Consider the following 14,355-nt stretch of genomic DNA (forward strand, 5'->3'; position numbering starts at 1 on the left):
ATCTGTGCCGTTTTTAATTGTTGGTCTATATATACGCAAGCAGCAGACATTTTTACCTTGTGCATTATGTGTTGCACCATGAGCATCATGTTTTTGAAGCCATAGTTTTGTAGTTTTTCCTTTTTGTCGCCATATCTCTGTTCGAAATCTGCAATTGCAGTTATTTGTGGAATTATAAACTTTATGTGGGTTGTGCCTCGGCACGGCACAGCGCGGATGAATCCAATGTTTTGAGGAGAATGTATGGCTGTCAATCACCGCGCCGGTGTGGATACTGTCATTCGCAATCACAGATTCTACTTTTTGGAAGTATGACCACCATAAGAATTTTCACCGGAAAATGTCATCTGAACAAGTAACATCCACTTTTGTTCTGACCAACTAAGGAAAAAAAAACTAGTAAATCACCGATCGTATGATCGTTTATCATATCACGTCAAACCATGCAAATTATACTTTGTTCTCAAACTGTTAATGTTAACATCATCAGCATTGCGTGACTACATTTAATGCCCTTCTGATATTTATCCTTGTTTTCGCACGGGCCCGGTTGCAGTCTTTTTTTCTGTAGCCACTCCGAAGTCCAAAAGAAGTCATTTGCATTTTACAACGGGTGAATCTCCAGTTGTCACTGGTGATTGTCATTTGAACCTTTCTGGATCCGCCATCAAATTGATAAGTTTAATTATATCAAGTGCTGTGAGAAAAGGCTATAAATCTCCACCTCCAACATCCTCACACAATATAGCCCACTAACCGAGACACCTTCTTTACTGTATGTGCACAGATGTGACGTAATGACGCAAAGACATGATAAGCAGATATATATAATACACACATATATATACATACATATATATATACATATATATATATATATATATATATATACACACATATATATACACATACATATACACATATATATATATATATATATATATACACATATACATATATACATATATACACATATATATATATATATACATATACACATATATATATATATACATATATACACACATATATATATATATATATATATATATACATATACACATACATATATATATATACATATACATATATATTTATATATATACACATATACATACATATATATATATATATATATATATATATATATATATATATATATATATATATATATACATATATACATATATACGTAAATTACACATCAATGTCAGTTTTAAAATGATGTGAGGCACGGGACTACTTTGACCTGTCACGGTGCAGTGTCCTGCGCAGTGAATGACCTGTACCAAACTGTTAATACTACTGTGTAGACTGCATTTCTTCAGTTGTCACATAAAATACATCCTCTGTTGATTCTTCCCTTACGACAGTATCAGTGTTTGCTTCCCTCTTAAGGGCGAACTTAAGGACTCAACAGTGTTGACAGCTGAGCCACTGATGTTAAGGGTTGTGGGGGTTTGTGCGCCCTTCTTTAAGTCCACAATGATCACTGCAGGCTTCAGAGCAGTCAGCTTCAGGTTATTGTGTCACTAATAGGACACCAGCTGCTCAACATCCTGTCCTCAGGCAGATCTGTTTATGAGGCCACGCACTTAAAAATAAAGATTACAATTAGAGCCCAACAGGGTGTTACGGCCTGATGCCACTGGGGAAATATGTTACACAAAGAAATTTTTATCATCTAGTTCTTTAAAATTAAGTTACTTTTTTGAAAGAAAGAAATACTTTTATTCAGCAAGGACACATTCAAAAGTAACAATAAAAGACATTTATAATGTTATAAAAGATTTCTATATGAAATAAATGCTGTGCTGACTAATAAATGGTCTTTAACTTTCTATTCATCAAAGATTTCTGCCAAAAATCAAGGTTTTCACATAGCACAACTGCTTTCCACATTGATAACTATAAAAACTGTTTCTTGAGGACCAAATCAGCATATTAGAATGATTTCTGAAAGATCATGGGACACTGAAGTTTTGAGTGTTGAAATTGAAAACTTCAAATTTTCAAAGTTGAAAACTTCTTGCTTCAAAGTTATTTGAAATTGTAATATTTCCACAATATTACAGTTTAACTGTATTTTTGAAATAAATAAATGCAGCTTTGAATGAAGCATGAACATCCTTTTTTAAGAAAGAAGGCCATACGGCATTAGAACAACACCAGGGTGAGTAAATGATGACTTACTTTTCATTTTTGGGTGAACTATCCCTATAAAGTTGACATAACTGCAGCGTATATAAACAAAGCGTTACTGTGCGTTGGTGTGGAGTGGACGATAATGCAGTTATCGTTAAAGTCGTCATTCTTGATGTGAACAGGCCTTTAGTGTTCTTTACACCTAGTAACAGTTCTATTTAGAACCATATTGTCCTGAAGAATCGTTTTATGCTGAAATGGTTCTTTGTGTTGGAGTTAAGGGTTCTTTTTCCCTGCCTTTACACATATAAAAAAATGTAGTCATTCACTATATATCATACTCATTCTATTGTCTGACAAAAAAAAAATATAGGAAATGAGAACAGCTTTATTGGACATTCGGCTATATTATAATATATTAAAATACAGTGTGTGAGCATGAATTTGGAGAGAAAACATTAGGCAGGCAGAACACAAGTATGACGTGATGACGTCATGAATATGCTAATTGACACATAACGTCAACTAGCGACATTTAGCGCCTTTTTGGGCGCTAACGCCTGTTAGCTACTTTCCTTTGAAAATAGTTGGCAACACTGGTCTGGAGATCAACAATTTATTTGTGTTTTTTATGTTCAATGAAGTATTCAGCTAATGACTGTTGTTAGAGCACTGTACTACAAGTTCACGTCAGTAAATAAGTACCTATTTGACATGACTTGCCATCAGCTTTTTAACGGATAATCCTAATAGAGGCTACAAAGTATTACAAGACCAGGCAGATACAGGTGTAAAAAGCATATTAATAAATAATATAAATAACTAATACTAATGAAAATAAACTATTATTTAAATGGTTCTATATCACACTTTCAAAACATGGTTCTTTATGAAACCTTTTATTTAGCACCAAAAAGGGTTCTGCTATTGTTACAAGCCAAAGAACCCAAATCTGGCACTGTTGAGAACCAAAGAGCCAATTCAATCATCACAATCAGACAGAGAAGGAAGAGAAGGAAGAGAAAAGAAAAAAAATTAAAATGAGGGAAGGATGGAGAGAGAAAGTGAGAACTACTGTAGATGAAGGGAAGAGCAGTACGTGTGTGGAGATCTGAAGTTCAAAGCGTAATCAAGAGGAAAGAGTGAACATGGAAATGAAATTTCATGCAGATAAGAGCAACAAGAAGACCAATTTCAACACTCTTTTAGAAATCACATGCTTCAATTTACACTCAAAACACAAGCCAAACAACCAAACTAGACACGAATTGTACCTGCGTATAAAACTTTTTTCTCTCAGTTTTAACTTGCAAATTCTATCTGTTTTTGAAAATCTCTGGAGTCTTTTTAGGCGGCCTCCTAACTGTTCACTGACATGGAGACAAAGAACTAATCCCAGATTTGTTAGCAATGCAAATCCAGCACGTTCAAGCACAAAGAGAGATCCGAAAGCTGACAGGAGGGATAAAATGCATAGAAATCTAGTAGAAAATAAAAAAAATTGTGGATCATGTATTATAGATCATGTATTATAGGCTACCATGTTGGAAATGTTGGAAAGACATGCTGTTTTCATGCATGTATCTTTAAATGCAAATGAGCTTCTGCTTTCCAAAAGAGAGTGGATCATGTACAGCTCGTGCCTCGGAAACTGTACCAAAAACTAGAACATCTGTTTGGTTTTGATTATCATCTATATCACAGTCACGCTCACATGACATTGCAGTTCTTCATCATCATGAAAGTTTATTATCTGCTTGCGTTTTAAATCCATATCTGTCTGAAACTTCTGATATGTGGTTTTCTGAGCACACACATCCGAAGCAGGCACAGAGAAAGTTGGCTTTCAGGCGGTGCGTCCCGTGAATATTAATCTAAGTTCTCTTTCACGTCTTATTGCGCTTAAACTGTCAAATACACACAAGGTTATGTCAAAAACACACAAAGTTCAAATAAACTAGTGATGGGTCGGTCATGTTCATTTTGAACGAATCTTTAATATGACTCGGGACTACCGAGTTGTCTCAGAGAGTGATTCGTTCATTTGGTGTTGATCGCGTATGCGCAACATGGGTTAGGGTTCAGGTTCGGGTTTGGGTCCGAGTCTTTCGTTCTTCCTGTCAGTCCCATAGAGACCATGCTGTCAGTACCGGAAAGAGAAATGATTAGTTCACCTCTCGAGTCTTCGGGTCTGGTTCTTCTGATTATTTCTTTCTTTTGTCACGTGATGAACGAACGACTCAAACCGAATACTCAAAAGATGAACTAATCAATTCTGTATCTGGTACCGACCGCATAGCTCAGCCTATGGGGCTGTCACGTGATGAACGAATGACTCAAACCCGAAGTCAATAGACTCGCAACGTGAACTAATCAATTCTGTATCCGGTACTACAGACTGCATAGCTCAGTTTATGAGGATGTCACAGGTTGAACGAACGGCTTAGATCGGGAGGTGAGGTAAACTATAATAAATAAAAGGGTTAGTTCATCCAAAAATGAAAGTTCTGTCAGTAATTACTCACCCTCATGTTGTTCCAACCCCGTAAGACTTTCGTTCTTCTTCGGAACACAAATTAAGATATTTTTGATGAAATCTGAGATTTATTTAATCACCGCTCTCAGATTTCATCAAAAATATCTTAATTTGTGTTCCGAAGAAGAACGAAAGTCTTACAGGGTTGGAACAACATGAGGGAGAGTAATTACTGACAGAACTTTCATTTTTGGGTGAACTAACCCTTTTATTAATCGTTTCTGTTTCTCATAATTTGGCCTTTTCCTTGCATTGCCATATTTTTTCTTATTCTAAATGCGATCAACATTTGATATGTTTGGGGAATTTGGCTAACAAGTAACATTTTAAATACATTCTGCTGAAATGAACGAAATTAATGAAATGACTCGAAAAAAGATTTGTTCCTTTTGATGAACGAGATTCAAAGATCCGGGTCAGTAAAATGATCCGAACTTCCCACTACTAAAATAAACACAGTCGGTTTTGTCTGTGAATGTAAACAGCAGGGAAAGAAATCGTGTGTGTGTATATTAGATCTGTGCATTAAAGTGAAAGCAGCGTAATATTCAGTACCTACTGCTATAAATGCTGTTAATATGAATCAAAGAAAAAAAAGAAAAACAGAAAATCACTCACTGCTCTTGATTTATAAAAAATAAATGTCTTATTTGAATGCTGCTGTTAAATGCTCTGGCGAGGAGATAAACATGGCGGAATGTGTAAAGCTCACTCAGGGCGGGTCTATGCTAATAGGGCAGTTGTGGGCGGGGCCTAGGCATATGTGACATCACACTGCTAGAATCTGCAAAGGGCTTGTTCTGAGAAACTGATTATGTTTTATGGAGATTAAAACAAAGAGGAGTGAGTGGATTTTTACCATTATTGGGTGGTTGTGTACACACACTGCCGACACACATTTATCTTCAAACACTATGTAAAAGTGAATTGTAAATAATGAGTCCCCTTTAAAACTTAAACTTTATGTTCCCTGCACAAAGCTACACATTAAAATAATTTTTATTATTTTTAAAATCAACATTTTCCCCTTTTAGTATACTACACACTACATCTTTTTTGAGGTTGAAACAGAGCACATTATGCAATTATAAAGGTTTTAAATAGTAGTGTACTACATTGTTGTCTCAAAACCTCACTAGGCTGCATTTTTTATTTAGTGTGTCACTTCTAGTTATGAAATTGCTTTAATCCACTGTTGCATACATGTCAGTTTGGAACAACACAAGGATGAAAAAATAATTAAAATAATTAAGCATCAATCACAAAAAATAATTAAGCATCAATCACACTACATTGCTTAAACAATTTTCACTCTACTCACAATCACTATAACTCACTATAGATCTTGTTTCTTTGATAGAGTAACGCATTTCACGTACGAGTGGCCTTTGAAATGAAGAGCGTCTCATAAGTTTGACTGACAGCCGGCGAGGTGAGCTATCCTCAGATGCTGACAGTAAAGCTTGATGAGTAGACGTGTCGACCCCGCTACTAACAGTCCAAGAATCTGGAGCGTGGCATCAACAACTGCAGGACGTGCCGCTTTCATTTAGAGAATCAATAAATGTCATAAAGCACATCATTGCCGTGGGGGCCAACTGATGAAATCAGTCTAAAGACAGTAGACAGTGATTGATGAAACACTATTTTCAATGTAAGCATGTGTGTGTGTGTGTGTGTGTGTGTGTGTGTGTGTGTGTGTGTGTGTGTGTGTTTTTCAGAGTGTACAGATGAGGGTTGCCTGACTTTTTGTTGACTATATATATATATATATATATATATATATATATATATATATATATATATATATATATATATATATATATATATATATAGATCCTTTAAATGATTTATTCACTTAAAGATGAAAATTCTGCATTCATTTAGTAACCATCATGTCGTTCCAGACCTATAAGACTGACTGACTTATGTGGAAAACAAAAAGAGAAATTTTAAACAATGACTTTCAGAGAATAATGACTTTGGTGTGTTCCTCACATGAGTCGTATAAACTTCTTATTTTCTTATGACTCAGTTCTCATTCACTCACACTCAACTGAAAAGAATGAGCAGAATATTCATCAAAAAGACAAATATTTTATCGAAGAAAGCCATAAAGGATTGGAAAACAAATGATAGGAGTCAGTAAATGATGACTTAAGCGTCCTTTTTAGACAAAACCATTTACATAATAAATTAGAGCAGGTTTTAGTCAATATCCATTGATCTTTTTTTACAGGACAAGCCTCACAGATGTCAAAATGTCAAATGGCAACTTACATCCGATGGTTAGGAATGATCTTGAAGCCGTCTCTGAACCATGTGACCTGAGGGCGAGGGTAACTGCTCACAGCAGGGGGATTCAGGATAGCGGCTCTTCCCTGAGAGACCGTTTTCCTCTGTTCCAGTTCCGCAAAGTTATCCATGTCTAGGAGAGAGAAAGAAAGAGAGAGCAAAAAATAATATTGTGACTATGATTTAGGTTGCAATATGAGGCACATTAGCATCTCATAATTATGTTGCTCTTTTTTTCATATTAACATTCTTTTTCATTTTGTTAAAACAATAAAGATCTTTTTAATGAAATCTGAGAGCTTTCTGTCCCTCCATACACTACTGCCACTTTCAAGCTCCAAAAAGGTAGTCAAGACATCATTAAAGTAATCCATGTGACTCCAGTGGTTTAACCTCGATTTTATGAAGAGTGCTTTGCTTGCGCAAAAAAAAAAAACAAACATAATTTACGTCTTTAATTTATGTCTTGACTACCTTTTTGGGGCTTTTAAGTGGTAGTTGCACACTGTCAATGGAGGGACAGAAAACTCTCAGATTTCAGTAAAAAGATCTTAATTTGTGTTACAAAGATGAACTAAAGTCTTACGAGTTTGGAACGACATGAGGGTGAGAATTTAATGACATAACTTTCATTTTTGGGTGAACTAACCCTTTAGGCTTCTGTGGTATAATGATTTTATCACAGTGTAGGATGTTTAAGGCACTCCAACACCCCTTGACCATGGTCAAACTATTTTAATACATGGCCTTCAGTGGCTTTTGCCGTAATATACTTGTATATGTGTCCCAAACACCAGCTACATTACAAAGAGTAAGTTAAGTGTACTGGATTGACAGCATATTTAAAAATTACTGGAGTGTTTCCTGAATGTCACTCCTAGTTCTTCCCCTATGGGACCCTGTGCTACATGCATATGAGTGTGTTCTAGGTGAGTGTGGTGATGTGTGAAATCCATTTGTGCTTCAGCCTCCCAGACTCCCTTTCTAACAACATACACATGTACTTACAAGCCACACGAACATCAGCCCTCGTCTGGATCAGCGCTCCCATCCTGTTCCTCACCGCGCACTGATACAAACCAGTGTCCTTGCGGTTTAACAATGTGATCGTGTACCTGGAAGAAAGAAAGAGAGCTGGGATTTACATAGTGCTTACTTGAGTAATGGATATGTTCTTGCTGTGCAGTATACACTATACTGCACACTACATCTTTTTTGAGTGTGAAACAGGGCACAATATGCAATGATAAATGTTACAAATAGTAGTGTAGTACATTGTTCTCATAACCTCACTAGGCTGCATGTTTAATTCAGTGAGTCACTTCCAGTTATGACATTTCTTTAATCCACTGTTGCATAAAAATATCTTAACTTCTCCCTTTTGGATCAAATAATGAGCCAAGGAAGAAAATCTGGAGTGAGAGATATTATCACAGGTTCATTCTTCACACTGTAATTAAAAGGTCAAATGGTGTGCATTGCATTGTGGAATAAAGTATACTACACATGCGCTGGTTATGCATACCGTTGACCATATAGTATGAGTAGTATGTTACTATGCTATTTCAAACACATCCCAAAACCTGGCTCTACATTATATAATTGTCAAATATGTGTTATCTGAACCTGCAACATGATTTCCTCAATGAGTACAATAAGCAGGTCAATAAACACACAAGAAGTTTGAATGTGGACGCTAACAAGTGCTTGGATTTATGAGCAGATGGATGTGAGTGTGTGCTGTTTAACAAGAAAGATTACAAGCCCACAGGGTCAGAGCTGCTCAGATCTCTGTTGATTCGATTTTTACAGATGACTGTTTAATGCAGAACTGATGGTTCACATGGACTGAACGCGGAATCAACTTTGCTGATTAAACGCACGATTCTGAAGAACACGGGAAAACATTACATTTCAAAATGACTCTCAAGATGAAATAGAAAGGGAAATCATACAGGTTTCGTATTCGTGTCATTTTCGTATTATTTCTTGTTTTATTAATATTTACTTATATTAAAATTGAGTTTTTTATAAATATTTGAATTTGCCTTTACTCCTATATTGTCAAAATGAAACATTTTAATTTTAACATTTTATTTTTAATAAGTTTATGTGCTTGTGTCACGTGTATAAGTTGTTTCTTTATTTTCCTATTTACAGTTATTCATTTTAGTGCTTCAACTTAATTTTACTTCAGTTAGTCTGCAATGCAACATTTCTAATTTTCATGTAATAATTATATTTTATTTCAGCTGAAATGTTTTAAATAGTTTTGGTTAAAATGTTTTTTTTTGTAACAAAGTAAAAATTTTACGGTCGCTTTGATCAACTTGGTGCGTTTCTGTTGAATAAAAGTATTAACTCCTCCCAACATGAGCAAATTATTACAATTAGAATTTTTCAGTGAACTATCCCCTTGAAGTCACATTTTTTGGCTTTAAAATAGATGAAAACAGACCTCATCGCTCATCTTGCTAACACTGTTCTTATTATACACCATTTCTTTATTATACACAACTCTGAGGTCAGTCTAATAATAATGTCTCCAAAACACGAGGGGTCAAAGATGGATGACCAGACAAGAGAAAGAGGCCAAAGAAGGAAACCGTACAAATGAGATCCCAAAGGACTCTGCACTGTCTATATTATTTTATATTGTAGCACTATTGTCTGCTGTACAATCTCCAACACAGAATCCAATGACCTCAGTACATGGGTGCAAGTTAGGATAATGGTTACTCATACCAAAACAGTGCTATAAAAACTACTTTAAAAATCCCATTAAATCAAAATGTGAAATTTGCGGCTTGGGAGTTTTATGTTTTGCTGCTTTATGCAGACTTCATGATCCTCAAAGATCGCCAAGTTAAAGTCCATAATGGCGTGTTTCATGAATTTGGTTTCGCATAAGACATGCAAACAGCAAACAGACAGCAGAGAGTGTGTTCATTGTTACCTGTACTCTGGTGTGTATTCAGTGATGTCTGTGCTGTTTCTCATCCATTTGAACTCCAGCGGCCAGCTGCCCTCAGCCAGACAGGTGAGCACGAGTCTGTTCCCCTCCAGATGTGTTTGTGCACCCCCTACTTCGGTTTTAAAGTACGGAGCGATGTCTGTGGAGAGAACATCAATAACGGAATGAAAACCCATGTTTAATTTTAATAGTTAACAGTTAAGCTTCACTAAATATGCAAAGATGGCTAATTATGATGCATGAATAAAAGCACACTGAGCGTAAGAATAAAGTGCTGACCATGATATTTCAGAAAGTCCAGATAAGCCAATAAAAGCCAAATACTACTCTGATTAATGACCAATATATCACCCAGGCTGATTCATCAGCCAATATTTGGCCATTTCGAAACTGATAACTGTGCCTGAGTACACATTAAAAGTACATCTCATTATATGAGAATATATGGATGGATAGATAGATATGAGGTTAATACATAGGAAAAGTCATTCAGATTCGGTTACAGAAATGTTTTTTTTTCTCAAAATTGCGGGTTTATTTGAATTAGAATTGCTTGCGACTCTGAGAAGAAAAGTCCAAATTGTGTTTTAAAAGTTCTGAGTTCATATCTCGCAATTCTCAATCAATTCAGAATGGTGAGGGGGAAAAAAAGTGTGAATTGTGAGACAAACTCAGAATTGTCAGATAAAAAGTCGCAATTACCATTTTTATTTTTTGTTCTGTGGCTGAAATAATGTAGATATGAAAAAGATATGAAAATATCAACACTTCACCGTTAAATAATCACCCGAAATGGCTGACTCTTTCTATATTAGGCTCACTGATGACCTCTCTAAACACAGTTTTACATATGAGTCCTTGGGCTGTAGCAAAAAGATTTAGGCCATAAAAAAATGAAATATACTTCTGAGAACATCTGCAAATACACACTGCTCCTAGACACACAGTTAATGTGGAGGGAAAGGTACACTCTCAGAAAAAAAGGTACAAAAGCTGTCACTGTGGCGGTACCTTTTCAAAAGGTACACTTTTGTACCTAAAGAGTGCATATTAGTCCCTCAAAGGTACATATTGGTACCAAAAGTGTACATATTAGTTCCAAAAGTGTACATATTAGCACCTAAATGGTACATTTTAGAACCTTTTTGAAGGGTACTGTCCCAGTGACAGCTTTTGTACCTTTTTTTCTGAGAGTGTATTTATTTGTCACAAGAATATCACCATGTCAGTAGTGCACAGTTTTTGCCACACAAATCCGGACCCCTATTTTACCTAATAAACTCAGAAAAAGATCTCAAAGGGACTTTCACTCTGGTGCTTTGTAAGAAACTTGTGTCAAGGCCGTTGTGTATTGTGAATCTAATCTCTCCATCTAAAGTCAGAATGGCTTCAGATGACATCAATAATTCTGAAGAAGTGACCATTATAAAACAGTAGGGAAGGCATGTGACCTGAGATGAGACTGATAATATGAGCTCTCCCGCTCTCTCTAAATTGAATGGAAGCCTGTGTGCAATTCAAACTATATGAATACAGTATGTGTCAAAAGGATAACAACATTCCATTCAGTCTTGGAATATTCTCAGATATACTGTAAGCTCTGCTGCAAAAAGCAGGTAACAATTTAGCAATTTGATGAAAGTATTTTTAGTTAAAGTCCCCCTGTAGTCCAAAATTGTATCCCTTAAAACTCATTTTTGATCACCAAAATTACATATTTAAATGTAATAAACAAATTTAAATCTTCATGCCTTAAATTAGCTTGAATGTAACTCTACACCCTTGCCTCATATACGTAGTAGTATACTGCCTAGTATACACGGTTTTATGAATATGCAAATTAGCCCCGCCTCCACTCACTCACACCAGCTCAGAGATTCACTCGTTGACGATCACACGTTGACCTGATTGGTTACAAGGCAGTTTGTGACGTCAGAAACACCAGCGATTTCAAACCGTGTCTTTGGTTCACTGCAGTTTTCAAGGAGAAAAGACTCAGTAAAGGTGTTGACATGATTTTGCACATGGTTTGTCTTAAAGCATATTAAAAACACCACATAGACATAAAAACAACTTTAAAAGCTGGATTTTCACCACAGGGGGACGTTAACAACTTGGCTTTAGCATGTTGCTAAGCTAACAATGTGATACTTTCATACAATTTGATCTGAAATTAAAAACTATTTTAGTAGATACTTTTCAGTACTGAATTAAGTATGCACTGATATTGGAATTTTAGCAAATATCAATAATAACACAACTATTTTCATATGACGGTCTCTAACTAATGTGAACTACATTTCTAATCTAGTTATCTATGATGGTAATTATCAGCTCTAATCTGCTAAATGTGACTAAAAGGCATGAAATATAAAGATATTATAAACATTATCATTATTATTTTCTGTATAGCTGCTTTGAAACAATGTGTATTGTGAAATACGCTATACAAATAAATTTGACCTGACTTTAAAATTATAATGCATATGAAAGAGGCATCCATTGGAAAAAACAATATTGTGTAAATGAGAATGAAAATTAATCTTAATAAAAAGCCTTAAAGGGCTATTACTTTAAAATAGTGCAAGTAATTTAAATCTTGATATGTCATAAGTATTTAGATTACTTTAATTCTTCGAAATCAGCCAAAAACGATGTATAGTGCCAATAAATGAACAAAGCATATTGTATATGTATTTACGTTTGACATCTCAACTACATCCACCATCAACAGAGCTGGTTGCAATGCATTCTGGGATTGTATTGTCCGCTATATATACACCTGATTCTACCGGATTTGTGCTAAACAAGGTATTTTAGAAGGCAGCATGATTTTGCTGTGTACCTTTTGGAACAGTCTTTTCGTTTGGTGTGTGTGCCCATTGAAGCATCCCAGGTCAACATTTTTACCGTCTCTACGGGAAAAAATTACTTCGGTCTGCCATTATGAAGCTAAAGGCCAATGCCTCAGTGCCTCCCACCACACTTGTTAGCAAATTACTTGTCATTTAGCAGACACTTTCATTCCCAAAAAAAAAAAAGACTAATTGCAGAAACAGCCCTCCTGAAGCCACTAAGTGCTTTGCTTAAACGAACAAACGTGATAAAACAGAAATGTGAAATATTAACTCTTGATAACTCAAGATTTTTGAGTGATGTTTGCCTATGCAGTCGCCATTCATGTTCGTACAGTATATGGCGTGGGATGAGTTATGTTTCAAAATTGCACACATACACTTTAAATTTAACACTTTAATACTTCAAATCATTTGAATTCAAATTCCTTTAGATATTTTGGGGGCAGTATAAAGTTTGTACACAAAATAAAGGTCACGTGGTGCAACCAGGGATATTATCGTTGACTAAAACTATAAATAAATAAAAAAAAATCCTTGATTCCTTGAAATAAAATAAACATTAACAGTTGAAGTACTAAAATAACTAAAACTGAAAACTAAATTACTTAATACGTAAAAAAAAAATGAAAAAATGAATAAATCTAATTATTAACAACATATTAACAACCCATATATAAAAATATATAATTAGTAAAATACCACATAACTAAACTGGTTAATTCAGGTTAATTTCTAAGAACTTCTTGACGCAAGCTAGATTTTTCTTTTTTATCTTGGACACTCTTATTTGTCAATGACCCACAAACAAGCATAACATTACTAGTTACAAAGGACCACTAAATGTTACTAAATAAATCTCCAGTTACTACGACATCATTGTTCAGGCTTTGAGCCAGCACCTTTAATCTTTAACCGATGGGTGATTACCGGGTTGATCTCACAGGAAAGGAGCTTGATGCCGTGCTTAATGAGGCAAAACTTTATTTCTTCAAGTGCCAAATACACCATGTGAGTATGATAGGGGCATGTGATCTGACCTTTTTCTGTGGTTCCAATACAATGAGACTGTGTGACATCCGCATGCATTCTCTGCACAGTCATACAGATTTGGGGAGTTGGCCCCACACCCATAATGCACCAGTCCTTTCCTCTGGCCTCAGGACACATTTACCCACAGAGAAGATCTGAGCGCACAGACAGGTAGAAGCAAGCATGGGTAATCAGGTGGAAGAAATGGGGTGATCAGTGACATTTACACATCAAACACACACACAAACATTTCAGTGAACTCCAGCACAAGCTGTCCACACACACACACACACACTTGCGTACACACATCACACGGACTCACGCAGCGGAAGAGACAGGGTGATCACTGACATTTCCATAAAGTGGAGGCAGAGGATTCTCAAGGGAACGGGAAACAACATATACGCACACACACACACGACCCTTTAAAAGTGCCTTGCGACCAGGAAACCTCTGTGTGACGGACAATAGCTCACTCAAAAGAACTTCAAGCAGGAAGAGTATGATCTCTAAAATGG

The 14,355-nt window shown here is 35.7% G+C and overlaps 1 protein-coding gene across 1 annotated transcript in view; it reads right to left on the bottom strand.

The window, feature by feature from the left end:
- The window catches only part of LOC308688923 (protein sidekick-1-like), a gene marked incomplete at its 3' end in the record, with an annotated part of 148,797 nt that overhangs the window by 43,914 nt on the left and 90,528 nt on the right, over positions 1-14,355 (bottom strand). The window contains exons 3-5 of the mRNA XM_081362359.1: positions 9,933-10,089; positions 7,985-8,091; positions 6,962-7,109 (exon numbers count right to left, since the gene is read on the bottom strand). Of these exons, the coding sequence (XP_081218485.1) occupies positions 6,962-7,109; positions 7,985-8,091; positions 9,933-10,089 (412 nt within the window). The remainder of the gene's footprint in view (positions 1-6,961; positions 7,110-7,984; positions 8,092-9,932; positions 10,090-14,355) is intronic.

This window comes from Scardinius erythrophthalmus, assembly GCF_964197995.2.
Source record: "Scardinius erythrophthalmus genome assembly, chromosome: 3".
Taxonomy (NCBI): domain Eukaryota; kingdom Metazoa; phylum Chordata; class Actinopteri; order Cypriniformes; family Leuciscidae; genus Scardinius; species Scardinius erythrophthalmus.